The sequence below is a fragment of the Rutidosis leptorrhynchoides genome, chromosome 8 (assembly GCF_046630445.1).
Source record: "Rutidosis leptorrhynchoides isolate AG116_Rl617_1_P2 chromosome 8, CSIRO_AGI_Rlap_v1, whole genome shotgun sequence".
Taxonomy (NCBI): domain Eukaryota; kingdom Viridiplantae; phylum Streptophyta; class Magnoliopsida; order Asterales; family Asteraceae; genus Rutidosis; species Rutidosis leptorrhynchoides.
The window spans coordinates 17,016,650-17,031,920 of NC_092340.1; the positions used below are offsets into that span (position 1 = coordinate 17,016,650).

A 15,271-nucleotide genomic window follows, 5' to 3' on the forward strand; every position below is an offset into this window, starting at 1 on the left:
CAAAACCCATAAAACCCCAATTAACACAAGAGTAAAATGTTGAATCTGTAGCAATCTTACCTTAGGATGATCATAAGAACACAAGGAAGTTGAATCTAAACTCGAATTTCAACAACACCTCAAGAATCAAAGCTAGGGTTTGAGGGGGTGATGGAAACAAGGTACGGTGTGTTTGGAATTTCTCGAGAAAAGTGGAGAAATGAATCAAGCACAATGCATAAATGAGGGTTAGAACCCATACCCCATATCACATGGTTATTTACCAGTTAGCTGAATTCTTTCGTACTTCGTTAGGTGGTTCTAACGGTGTTTAAATTAAACAAACAAACTTGTTATGTGATCCTTGTCACAAACTGGTCCTAACCAAACAATCAGATGACATTAAACAAATAATTAAAATAAAATCACATAAGACTCGACACAAACTCTAAGGTCAAAATAGTCCACTTACAACTAGCCCGGGTTTCAGTCTGTTACAACCATTATGAACTAAACGTGGATAGTGGTTATTGGGATGAAATTGAAAATTATTTGAGGTTTAAGATGAAGCCGCCGGATAGATGATCCTAGCCGTCGGCTGGATCACACAGAGCCATCGGGTTCCTTCTTCAGTTTGTACAGTTTCTGGTTTTTTTTCCAGAACTGTATAATGTTTATGCGATTGCTGTTTTATCTGTTTATTACTGCTATGTTCTAGATCTTAATTTGCATGCTAAATGATTATGTAATAAGAACTAGGGTTAACTAGTAATTAATTCTAAAATATTCTTTTGCTTGATTCATCTAACTTTAGAGATTAATCACATCAATAAAGTATTTGGATTGAATGAGGTTTTGCTAAAGATCATGTGTACTAATGAATCAAGATTAACATTAATTATGCTCATATAATATACTCACTATTGTTAGGCTTAATCGAAGATCCCTTGCTTATTTGAATTCAATTGTTAATTAAATGAAAACTTAGTCAAAGATTGATTTTCAGCTAGTAACTTGAATTGATATGATTAGGTTTATTAGCTTATCTAATTGTAAGTCCAATTGAATGTTGCCTTAGTCCACACCACAAGATTAAGAAGATATTTATCATGTGATTATTCATATTAGCTTTGAGCACCTACTTAGTTAATATATTATTTAAGTCCTGCTTTGTGAACTTTATGCAAACATTAGCTTAACCGTTAGGGATAATAATTTTTCTATGATTGTTATCTTGCTATTTATTAATATCAGTAATGAAACTATCCAATATTAAATCTCTCATAATTTATATGTCCTAGTAACCACTTGCTTTTACTTTATTGTGTTTCTATTATTTTCTTTTAATTTATTTTAATTCAAGTTTATTCGTATTCTATCTTTCTCAATATAGTCTTATTAAAGTTAAAACAAGGACAAGTTATAATACTAATAAATTACTCTTAAATAATAATTGGAATAACAATAACTTACATATGCGACCCATGATCTCATGAGACAATCCTTAACTTGCTATTTACTATACTACCTTGATCGAGTTTTGTTGCTCCTTAGGGTGTTAAAGTAAAAAATAAATTAAGATAATATAAATTTAAAAGTTGAACTAAAGCTAAGCACTTCGTACACACTTTCATACATTAGTTTCTAGTTTAAGTTCTAGTTTCTAGTTGGATGAAATGAAAAGTTAAATTAGTTTAAGTATCTAGTTAACATGTGTGTTTCTGTTATGCTACACTGACATCCGATAACGACGTTACCGATCAACTAATTAGGCGGGAAACTCTTGGCGAAAAACTCTTGGTGGTAAATCTTGAGCGCGAAACTCTTGGTGGCAGTTTATGTCTATTCAAAGAGTAGCCATATGCACCCATCTGATCCATATCCACCCATTTAATTCTCTCTCACTATTACACTATGAATCACCCTTCTAATCCATATGCACCACCAAGTAATTCAGCCAGACTCACTCAGTACAACCGATCTAGAATGATCGGTAGACCTATTAGTGAAGGTCGTGAAGTCAATCTGGAAGAATTTCTACAGATGGGCCATGAATTTAGAAGAATGAATTGGCTTCCTGTGCTTTTGGTTGATAACTTCTTTTTTCATATACTCGTGCATGAATTCTTTTCCAACTTTGAACTCACTGATGAACGAGTAGTGAAATTGCAAATCTTTAAATGGCCACACCAGTATATTCTTCAACAAATTGGTGAGCTATTGGGCGTACCATTTGTTGGTAGAAATGTCTATTATCCCGGTGAAGAACTTCAAGCTCTTCCTGAGGATATTCCACCACATCAAATGACCATACTTCTATGCCGTACTTGTATTCCATACAATACCATAGTGCGTACGGTCATCCTTGACGAATATCTCCGTTCTGAAATTGCTATAAGAAATGCAATTATCAGGAGTAACATGTACCACACTGAACCATATGTCACTCGTTTGTCAATGACTGAAACCTGTCTTCACTCGTACATGACTCACAATACTGAAGTAAATATTTCTCATTTGGTCGCTTCCCGAATGAATGAGCTTCATTATACAGAAACAAGACATCTTCCGTACGGAGCGTTTCTGAACCGTTTATTTACTAATATTGGTTTGGTTGATGGTTCTGTGGGACGACTACCGATAACTACGTTACCTATCGACATTTCCTTCGTTGATGAAACTTCGGCAGCATCGAGTTCAAGTTCAGAAACTTCGTCGACTAGGTCGGATGCTCGTAGTCATCATCGTCGTTATTAGTGTGATTTAATTTCAGTAACTTTGTATGATCTTCATCTAATGTTTGTCGTTAAAATGTGTGTTTAATTAAGTAAATTTGTATGATCTTCATTTAATGTTCATCGTTTGTAGTGTTTAATTCACTATCTCTGTGTAATATTCAATGCATTTATTTTAAATATGTTTTAATTATAATAATAAAAACGATACAAATAATACTCAATTTAACGTTTTCATTTAACTAATAGAAATACAACATTACACAACGGAACTGAAAATAACTTAAAACATACCACTAATACAAATACAACATTACACAAATGGAAATTGAAAAACAACTTAATTAAATTAACTAACTTAACTAACTTAACATTAAAAATAAAAATGCCACTAATACTCGGTTATCGTTTTAAGTTGTGGTTCTTGTTTTATGCTTGGTTATCGTTGGTTGTTTGTTTATTTGAGGCTTATTTTTTGTTGAAGTCTTTTTTGTTTAATACAAGTACTAGTAGCACAATCTGCTAAATATATGTATCCACCCTTTTATATTTCTACAAACTATATAACCATAACAATACACAACTTATTTCGTACAAGATAATAGTACTGTATTAGATAATATTATTAAATATATATACTATCTCGTCTCGTCTTATTTATTACGGAGTACGGAGTATTAATTAATCAATCAATCAATCATCAAATATATATTCAAGCTAATAGTTTAAGACGAAGAATCTCACTAAACTCCAATCTCCTAGTTTCAGTATAAAAGGTCATATTATTGAGGCCAATAAGTCAACCAAATCCACCCTTTTGCTTCCCACTCCATTGTTTCACCAATTGCACTTTTTCCCAATTTCCACAACACACTTACTCCATACTCATCTCCCGCAAATATAACTCCCCCTTGTCTCGTAAACGGTCTATAAGCACTCGAATACCGGTTCTTAAACCACGATTTCGGGTGCAACATCGCAACTTTTGAAGGCTTAGACGAAAACACCTCACGCCCATTTATACTATAGTGTAGAAACCAATTAAACGCGCCGCTATTTCCATACACGGACTGTTCAAATTTCCATGGTTTGAGATTTGTAGTGTATGATTCACCAGCGGATACGAATATTCCAATGTGAGGAGCTGGCGGTTCGAATGAGCCTTCAATAGATCTCTCCACGCCTATTTCTCGAGCAGGGTTTTCAGACGATCGACAAACAGAAACACTTATGATCTTGGTTTGATTTGTTGGAGTTAGTTGAAGCGAAATGCGCGATGGGAAGTGTTTTTCGTCTTTTCCTGCTCCTCGTTCTTTTAAAAGAAGATCGTTCACGAGTCGTATAACGTCACACCTGATTTTTTGAAAGGCAAAATTTTATTAATGAACGAAAAACTAGCAACGAGCTATGATAAAATGCAAAAAAGGAAAATTCAAATGAATATCACAAGTTTAACACCACTCACTACACGACCTTACCAAACCAAAAAGCCTACAAACTGAATATTCTAATTAATTAGCGACCCATTTTAATATGAGACCCCGTAACGTTTGTTACTTATAATAGATGCATATCCACGTGAGAAATTATTTTTTGGCATAAGAAATTACATAACCATTGAGTTGAATTAAGCTAAGTAATGATATTTATAATACTATCAAAGTAATGAATATAACTCTTAGGAGATGATAATTTTCAGTATACTTTCAATAACGTACGACTAGGTTTATTTTTAGTAACATTATGAGACCAAGATATTTCCGTTATAACGATACATCAGTCATCACAAAACCCATCCAAAACAACATTATTCAATTCGTGCACTGTGTACAAACAGTTCGATGAATAGATTTGTGCTTTTGACATCTTCTCTAGAGAAACACTAAACAGGCACACCAGGACCAGGTGCTACTTGGACAACACCATTACTATATATACTAACTAGCCTTTAAGAGCCCGTGTGTTGCACGGCGATGCTTAATCAAAAAAAGTGGAAACACATAATGTTATATCAATTAACGATATGATAACAACATTTCTTTATAATGAGATATCAAAGTTACTAACTAAGCACAAATAAAAAATTTCTTAAAATTATAAAGGTAATAATTTGAGTTTTTCTAAATAAAGACGCCTCACTATCTATCTATTAATCTATAACTTATTTTAGATTGATTCGTGAATTGAATCATATCTATTGCTTTTATATAGTCCTCTTCTACTTTTAAGAGCCCGTGGGTTGCACGGAGACTCTTATTCAGAAAAACTGGAAACGTATATGTAGAGAGGTTTCTTTACTTGTGATGGTGTTATCTAGTAAAAAGTAAGTTACTTTGTCGAGACAAAAAGATGTTTGAAAAAGTTAGAGCAGGATGATACTAAAGTTTTATAGTTCCCATACTGAATTTAAGTTATTTAACCAAAATTAATGTATTTGACACCTAAACATTCAAAATTTGATTTAAAAATAAGAAGTAGTAGCATGTTAATAGTCGAACCAACTGATCAATTTCTTGATACCAAAAACACAACATATGAGCCTAAGTGGATCTATTCATTGTTTACTTGTTTACAATCCGACCAAAACATACACTTTATGGATACATCGTGGATGACTTTCGAGTTTAACCTGTTTGACGTTTTCAACCCATTCAGGTTAGCTTATTTTATCCATTTTGCTTGTTAGACATGATAAATTACCCAAATTCGACCCATCAAAAGTAAATGTATCCAAACTGATACTTCTACTAAGAGGGTTTACTGGAAAAGTGAACAGGGAAGACAGACCTGAAATGTTGATTGAAATGTTGATGTGGCAGTTAAAAGGCCAGCCACATTACAACCTAAGACACAACCATTTAGACCAGACAAAGCCACTCTTATCCACCTGTTCTGAAATGTCCCGTTCATATCGATTATTAACGTTCCATATTAATTGATTTCGTTGCGAGATTTTGACCTCTATATGAGACATTTTTCAAAGACTGCATTCGATTTTAAAACAAACCATAACCTTTATTTTATCGATAAAGGTTTAAAAATATTACGACGATTATCAAATAACGATAATCTAAAATATAGCGTTTTCACACGATTATTACATAATGATTTACAATAATATTACACATCGATTTAAATCTTCGAATGCAGTTTTTAAACAATATTATACAAGCATGCTGACTCCAACTCTTGTCCATAAACTAGCATGCAACAGCGGAAGCTCTTAATAATCACCTGAGAATAAACATGCTTTAAACGTCAACAAAAATGTTGGTGAGTTATAGGTTTAACCTATATATTTATCAATTCGTAATAATAGACCACAAGATTTCATATTTCCATTTCTTGTAAACAACATGCATGCATAAAAATCATTCATATGGTGAACACCTGGTAACCGACATTAACAAGATGCATATAAGAATATCCCCATCATTCCGAGACATGAAAAGTATTATGTACCCCGGCGAGTTGTTGAGGTAAGTCAAGTCGGTAAGCTACCGGTCCGACACGATCTACAATCTTGAATGGCCCAATGTACCTTGAATTTAGCTTCCCTCGTTTACCAAATTGAACAATACCCTTCCAAGATGAAACCTTAAGCATGACCATCTCTCCAATCTCAAATTCTATATCTTTTCTCTTAATGTCCGCGTAGCTCTTTTGTCGACTTTGGGCGATTTTCAACCGTTGTTGAATTTGAATGATTTTCTCTGTGGTTTCTTGGATAATTTCTGGACCCGTAATCTGTCTATCCCCAACTTCACTCCAACAAATCGGAGACCTGCACTTTCTACCATAAAGTGCCTCGAATGGTGCCATCTCAATATTCGAATGATAACTGTTGTTGTAGGAAAATTCTGCTAACGGTAGATGTCGATCCCAACTGTTTCCGAAATCGATAACACATGCTCGTAGCATGTCTTCAAGGGTCTGTATCGTCCTTTCACTTTTCCCATCAGTTTGTGGGTGATAAGCAGTACTCATGTCTAGACGAGTCCCCAATGCTTGTTGCAACGTCTGTCAGAATCTTGAAACAAATCTGCCATCCCTATCAGAGATAATAGAGACTGGTATTCCATGTCTGGAGATGACTTCCTTCAAATATAAACGTGCCAACTTTTTCATTTTATCATCTTCTCTTATTGGCAAAAAGTGTGCTGATTTGGTGAGACGATCGACTATTACCCAAATAGTATCATAACCACTTGCAGTCCTTGGCAATTTAGTAATGAAATCCATGGTAATGTTTTTCCATTTCCATTCTGGGATTTCGGGTTGTTGAAGTAGACCTGATGGTTTCTGATGTTCAGCTTTGACCTTAGAACACGTCAAACATTCTCCTACATATCTAGCAATATCGGCTTTCATACCCGGCCACCAAAAGTGTTTCTTGAGATCTTTGTACATCTTTCCCGCTCCGGGATGTATTGAGTATCTAGTTTTATGTGCTTAATTAAGTACCATTTCTCTCACATATCCAAACTTTGATACCCAAATTCTTTCAGCTCTATACCGGGTTCCGTCTTTCCTAATATTAAGATGTTTCTCCGAACCTTTGGGTATTTCATTATTCAAATTTTCCTCTTTTAAAACTCCTTGTTGTGCCTCCTTTATTTGAGTAGTAAGGTTAGTACGAATAATTATATTCATAGCTTTTACCCGCATAGGTTCTCTGTCCTTTCTACTCAAAGTGTCTGCTACCACATTTGCCTTCCCCGGGTGGTAACGAATCTCAAAGTCGTAATCATTCAACAATTCAATCCACCTACGCTGTCTCATGTTCAGTTGTTTCTGATCAAATATATGTTGGAGACTTTTGTGGTCGGTATATATGATAGTTTTGACCCCATATAAGTAGTGCCTCCAAGTCTTTAATACAAAAACAACAGCGCCCAATTCCAAATCGTGAGTCGTATAATTTTGCTCGTGAATCTTCAATTGTCTGGACGCATAAGCAATTACCTTCGTTCGCTGCATTAATACACAACCAAGACCTTGCTTCGAAGCGTCACAATAAATCACAAACTTGATCATTCTTTAAGTAAATAAGTATGTCATCGATGAAAACAATGACAAACTTGTCAAGGTATGGTCCACACACTCGGTTCATGAGGTCCATGAACACAGCTGGTGCGTTAGTCAAACCAAACGGCATAACCATAAACTTGTAATGACCGTAACGCGTCCTGAAAGCAGTCTTCGGAATATCATCCTCCTTCACCCGCATTTGATGATACCCGGAACGTAAATCGATCTTCAAATAAACCGACGAGCCTTGTAGTTGATCAAATAAGTCTTTGATTCTCGGTAGTGGGTAACGGTTCTTGATGGTAAGTTTGTTCAACTCTCGATAGTCGATACACAACCTGAATGTACCATTCTTCTTTTTGACAAACAAATCAGGAGCTCCCCATGGTGATGTACTTGGTCGTATAAAACCACGCTCTAAAAGTTCTTGTAATTGGCTTTGAAGTTCCTTCATTTCGCTGGGTGCGAGTCCGTATGGAGCACGAGCTATTGGTGCAGCTCCTGGTACGAGATCTATTTGAAATTCAACAGATCGGTGTGGAGGTAGTCCCGGTAATTCTTTCGAAAATACATCAGGAAATTCTTTTGCGACGGGAACATCATTGATGTTCTTTTCTTCGGTATTGACTTTCTCGAAGTGTGCTAGAATAGCATAACAACATTTTCTTATTAGTTTTTGCGCCTTCAGGTTACTAATAATATTTAACTTCGCGTTGCTCTTTTCTCCGTACACCATTAAGGGTTTTCCTTTTTCTCGTACAATGAGAATTGCATTTTTGTAACATACGATTTCTGCTCTCTCCCTTTTCAACCAGTCCATGCCGATTATCACATCAAAACTCCCTAACTCTACTGGTATCAAATCAATCTTAAACGTTTCACTAACCAGTTTAATTTCTCGATTTCGACATATATTATCTGCTGTAATTAATTTACCGTTTGCTAATTCGAGTAAAAATTTATTATCCAAGGGCGTCGGTGGACAACTTAGTTTAGCACAAAAATCTATACTCATATAGCTTCTATCCGCACCCGAATCAAATAAAACATAAGCAGATTTATTGTCAATAAGAAACGTACCCGTAACAAGCTCCGGGTCTTCCTGCGCTTCTGTCGTATTAATATTGAAAACCCTTTCACGGCCTTGCCCATTAGTATTCCCCTTATTCGGGAAATCTCTATTAATGTGGCCCGGTTTTCCACATCCAAAACAAATTATGGCGACATTATTTGTTCCGACATTATTTGTTCTTTTAATTCTGTTATACATTGGTCCGTAGACCTCACACTTCGTCGCACTATGACCATTTCTTTTACACCTGTTGCAAAATGTTGTGCAGAACCCCTGGTGATGCTCTTCACACCTTTGGTTTTTGTTGCCATTGTTGTTGTTGAGATTATTGTTGGGATTTTTATTGTTGTTGAAACGATTGTTGTAGTTGTTGTTGTTGTTGTTGGGACGTTTGTTGTATTTATTGTTAAGATTGCGGTTATTGTTGCGATTGTTGTTGCGGTTGTTATGATTGTTATTGTGATTGTGGTTGTGATTGTTGTTGTTGTTGTATTGGTGACCCTTGTCACTGGTTTCTTCTCACTTTCTCTTGACCTGTTTCATGTTGGCCTCTTCGGCCGCCTGCTCCTTAATCCTTCCCTCAATCTGGTTTACTAGTTTGTTAGTCATACGGCTTGCCTTTTCTATGGAGCTGGGCTCGTGTGAACTCACATCTTCTTGAATCCTTTCTGGTAACCCTTTAACAAATGCGTCGATCTTCTCTTCTTCATCTTCGAACACTCTTGGACATAATAGACACAACTCTGTGAATCATCGTTCATACGTGGTAATGTCGAATCCTTGCATTCGTAATCCTCTAAGCTCTACTTTGAGCTTATTGACCTCGTTTCTGGGGCGATATTGTTCATTCATCAGGTGTTTGAATGCTGACCACGGTAGCGCGTAGGCAGTTTCTTGTCCCACCTGCTCGAGATAGGTATTCCACCATGTTAATGCAGTGCCTGTGAAGGTATGCGTAGCGTACTTTACTTTATCTTCTTCAGTGCACTTACTTATGGCAAACACCGATTCGACCTTCTCGGTCCACCGTTTTAATCCAATTGGACCCTCGGTTCTATCGAATTTCAGAGGTTTGCAGGCAGTGAATTCTTTGTAGGAGCATCCTACACGATTTCTTGTGGAATTAGTTCCACTGCTAGATCCAGAGTTATTGTTATTTTGCATCGCAGCCTGTAGTGCGGCTATGTTTGCTGCAAGGAAAACACGAAAGTCTTCCTCACTCATGTTCAAGTTCTGACGAGTAGTCGGTGCCATTTCCTTCAAAAATAGCCAAAAGAATTAAGTTAATCATATAGAATATTAAGAGTAGTCAATAGTATTTCGTAGCATAATATGAACTTATTTATAAAAGATTTTTCTTCATATTAGCGTTTTATAATTTTTCATTCGGGTAGTACCTACCCGTTAAGTTCATACTTAATAGCCAATATACAATTCAACTACTACAATTCTATATGAAAAACTGTTTATAATAATATTTCATGTTCAAACTTTTATACAATATTTTACAAACTTACAATACCGCTATTTTACATATAGCATGAAATATATCACACAATAACTTTGATACAAAATAATTCTAGCTAGTACGCAAGTCGTTCAGCAAATGCAATAAAGACACGTAATTCATAAGTCCAGAAACAAGTCATGCATTCTGGTTTTACTAAGACTATTTCCCTTCCTTGGTCTTGTGGAAAATAACCGTTATGACCTTTGGCTAGGCAGCATGTTGTAATGTCATCAAAAGGACGAGGGTTTCGTAATGCCCAACAGTCCCGTAATAATCTAAAAATCTTATTTCTCACCCCAACTACTGAATCCGTCACTTGTGGGAATGTTTTATTTAGTAGTTGCAATCCTATGTTCTTTTTCTCGATTTGGTGAGAAGCGAACATTACTAACCCGTAGACATAACATGCTTCTTTATGTTGCATGTTTGAATCTCTTTCTAAAGAACGAAGTCCTATGTTGGGATAGGTAGAGTCAAAATAGGCTCTCAACCCGTAGCGTAAAATTGCATCTGGATTCCCCGCATTCAATGCTTTAAAGAAAACACAGCGTAACTTATGGTCTCCCCAATGTGATATACCCCATCTATTAAAGGAAAGCCTTTCATAAACTAAGGCATGCCTGGAACGTCTTTCAAATGTTTGACAAACTAATTTTGCCAAAAATAATTGTGCCGATGAACTCTGACCGACTCTAGACAAGATTTCATCAATCATGTCCCCGGGTAGGTCTTCTAAAATATTTGGTTGTCTATCCTTAACGTCCATTGTGTGTTTTTATACTGTAAAATAGACGAGGATTAGATTCGTAAAAGATAATTAACAAACAATACAAGCAATTTTTCCATATAACATGAAAATACAAGCACACTACAATACATATATTACACAACATGATTACAACTCTTTATTCCGACTCACTCGTTTCTTCCTCTTAGGACTTGGTTCGTTTCGCTAATTTCCTAGGGATATATGGTGCTCCCCTAATACGAGCCGTTCTTTTCTCAAATGGTCTAGAAAAACCTGGTGGCTTAGATGTTCCCGGGTTATAGTGAAAGTTTAAGAAATACGGGTGTTTACGGTACACCCCATCAGGGTACTTCATGTTAACATAAAGTTCATCGGTTTTGGGCTCGGGTTTTTCTATTTTAATGCCTTTTCCCTTATTGTTTTCTTTTACTTTTTCAAATTGGGTCGAGGTAATTTCTATAACATCATCGGAAACCTCATCGGGATCCAATTCATCAGAAAACTGGTAATTTTCCCAATATTTTGCTTCCTTGGCGGAAACACCATTGACCATTTTTAACTTTGGTCAATTGGTTGAGGATTTTCTTTTATTTAACTGTTTTTCTGTAGTTATTAATATTTCTTCCTCCGGAACCTCTTCTTCTTCCGGTTCCTCCTCTTCCGGTTCCTCCTCTTCCGGTTCTTCCTCGGGAATTTGTGAATCTTCCCAAAATATATTCGACTCTTCATTATTATTAGGTGAGTCGATGGGATTTGTACTAGAGGTAGACATCTATCACACAATATCAAACACGTTAAGAGATTAATATATCACATAATATTTACGTGTTAATAATATATAGTTTCCAACAAAAAGTGTTAAGCAATCGTTTTTGAAGAAAACACGGTCGAAGTCCAGACTCACTAATGCATCATAACAAACTCGGTAAGACACACTAAGGCAAATTTCTGGTTCTCTAATACCAACGCTCGGATTCCAACTGAAATGTCCCGTTCATATCGATTATAAACGTTCCATATTAATTGATTTCATTGCGAGGTTTTAACCTCTATATGAGACGTTTTTCAAAGACTGCATTCGATTTTAAAACAAACCATAACCTTTATTTTATCGATAAAGGTTTAAAAATAGTACGATGATTATCAAATAACGATAATCTAAAATATAGCGTTTTCACACGATTATTACATAACGGTTTACAATAATATTACACATCAATTTAAATCTTCGAATGCAGTTTTTAAACAATATTATACAAGCATGCTGACTCCAACTCTTGTCCATAAATTAGCATGCAATAGCAGAAGCTCTTAATAATCACCTGAGAATAAACATGCTTTAAATGTCAACAAAAATGTTGGTGAGTTATAGGTTTAACCTATATATTTATCAATTCGTAATAATAGACCACAAGATTTCATATTTCCATTTCTTGTAAACAACATGCATGCATAAAAATCATTCATATGGTGAACACCTGGTAACCGACATTAACAAGATGCATATAAGAATATCCCCATCATTCCGAGACATCCTTCGGACATGATAAAAAACTCGAAGTACTAAAGCATCCGCAACCATGGATGGGGTTTGTTAGGCCCAATAGTTCTATCTTTAGGATTCGCGTCAATTAGGGGCCAGTTCTCTAATTCTTAGGCTACCAAGCAAAAAGGGGCATATTCGGCTTCGATCATTCACCCATAGAATGTAGTTTCGATTACTTGTGTCTATTTCGTAAAACATTTATAAAACTGCATGTATTCTCATCCCAAAAATATTAGATTTTAAAAGTAGGACTATAACTCACTTTCATGTATTTTCACTTCGTCGAAAAATAAGACTTGGCCACTGGTCGATTCACGAACCTATAATAAATATGTACATATATATCAAATTATGATCGAAATATATTCACAACATTTTTTATTATGTTTTAATGATTTAAGTTTGTTAAGTTAGCAGTCCAATGTTAGTAATCTACAACTAGTTGTCCACAGTTAGATGTACAGAAATAAATCAATATTATCTCGAATCAATCCATGACCCAGTGTATACAAGTCTCAGGCTAGATCACAACTCAAAGTATATATATTATTTTGGAATCAACCTCAACCCTGTATAGCTAACTCAAGCATTACTGCATATAGAGTGTGTATGGTTGTTCCAAATAATATATATAGATGGGTCGATATGATATGTCAAAACATTGTATACGTGTCTATGGTATCCAAAGATTACATAATATGTATAATACAATATAAATTAGTTATGATATGTTTAGTCTAGATTTGTTACAAAATTTTTGTAGCTAAAACTAGCAAATTTATCCAATTTTGTTTTACCCGTCATTTCTTTGTTTCAAATCCATTTTGAGTGATTCAAGTTGGTATGGTTTCATAATGAACTGAAATTTATGAAACTAAACAGAAAAATTATAAGTTTATAGTCGAAAATACAGATTACAAGTCATTTTTTAAAGAGGTAGTCATTTTCGTCGAAAGAACGACATCTTGATGACCATTTTGAAAAACATACTTCCACTTTGAGTTTAACCATGATTTTTGGATATAGTTTCATGTTCATAAGAAAAATCATCTTCCTAGAAGAACAACTTTTAAATCAAAGTTTATCATAGTTTTTAATTATCAAACCCAAAACAGCCCGCGGTGTTACTACAACGGCGTATGTCCGGTTTTACGGTATTTTTCGTGTTTCCAGATTTTAAATCATTAAGTTAGCATATCATATAGATATAGAACATGTGTTTATTTGATTTTAAAAGTCAAGTTAGAAGGATTAACTTTATTTGCGAACAAGTTTAGAATTAACTAAAATGTGTTCTAGTGATTACAAGTTTAAATCTTCGAATAAGATAGTTTTATATGTATGAATCGAATGATGTTATGAACATCATTACTACCTCAAGTTTAGTAGGTAAACCTACTGGAAGTGACAAAATTTGATCTAGCTTCAAAGGATTCTTGGATGGCTTGAAAGTTCTTGAAGTAGAATCATGACACGAAAACAAGTTCAAGTAAGATTTCCACTCGAAATAAGATTGTTATAGTTATAGAAATTGAATCAAAGTTTGAGTATGAGTATTACCTTGAATTTGAAAGATATATTACTGTAAATAAGAAAGATTTCTTGAGATTGGATGATCACTTGAAATGGATTTGCAAGATTGGAAGTAAGCTAGTAAACTTGAAAGTGTTCTTGATGTGTTCTTGAGTTGTTGTTTTGTATGTTGATCTAGGTTAACTAGATTGAGCTAGATTGAGTTAGATTATGAAGAAAATGATGAAGAACACTTAGAACACCAAGAGAGAACTTGAGAGAGATGAGTTTGATGCATAAAAATTGAAAAGTGAATGTGTTTATGATGATGGTGAAAAACGTGATGTTTAGCTAGCATATATGGTTCCATTAGTTTGTTGTTTTGTTAGATATTTCCTGCTAGTTTCCAAATGATGGTTCTCACATGTGTTAGGTGACTCACAAGGGCTGCTAAGAGCTGATAATTGGAGTGTATATATCAATAGTAAATACATCTAAAAGCTGTGTATTGTACGGGTACGAATACAGGTGCATACGAGTAGAATTGTTGATGGAATTGAACGAGAACGTAATTGTAAGCATTTTTGATAAGTAGAAGTACTTTGATATATATCTTGAAGTCTTTCAAAAGTGTATGAATACATATTAAAACACTACATGTATATACATTTTAACAGAGTCGTTAAATCATCGTTAGTCGTTACATGTAAATGTTGTTTTGAAACCTTTAAGTTAACGATCTCATTTAATGTTGTTAATACATTATTTATTATATCTAATGAGATGTTAAATTATTGCATTATAATGATATTATGATGTATGAATATATCTTAATATGATATATATACATTAAAATGTCGTTACAACGATAATCGTTACATATATGTCTCGTTTCAAAATTCTTAAGTTAATAGTCTTGCTTTACATATGAAGTTCTTTGTTAACATACTTAATGATATATATAATTATCATTTTATCATGTTAAATATAGTGTATCAATATCTTAATATGATACATATGTATTTAGTAAGACGTTGTTATAACGATAATCGTTATATATATCGTTTCGAGTTTTTTAATTTAATAATCTCATTTTTATGTATATAACTCATTGTTAATCTACCTAGTGAGATACTTA

At 34.5% G+C, this 15,271-nt stretch overlaps 1 protein-coding gene across 1 annotated transcript; it reads right to left on the reverse strand.

The window, feature by feature from the left end:
• Positions 1-3,496: 3,496 nt before the first annotated feature.
• LOC139863195 (uncharacterized) lies at positions 3,497-5,624 on the reverse strand. The gene is made up of 3 exons (XM_071851843.1): positions 5,502-5,624; positions 5,047-5,114; positions 3,497-4,067 (listed from the first exon to the last, which is right to left on the reverse strand). The coding sequence occupies exons 1-3, from the start codon at positions 5,622-5,624 to the stop codon at positions 3,497-3,499; spliced, it is 762 nt and encodes a 253-aa protein (XP_071707944.1).
• Positions 5,625-15,271: the final 9,647 nt, after the last annotated feature.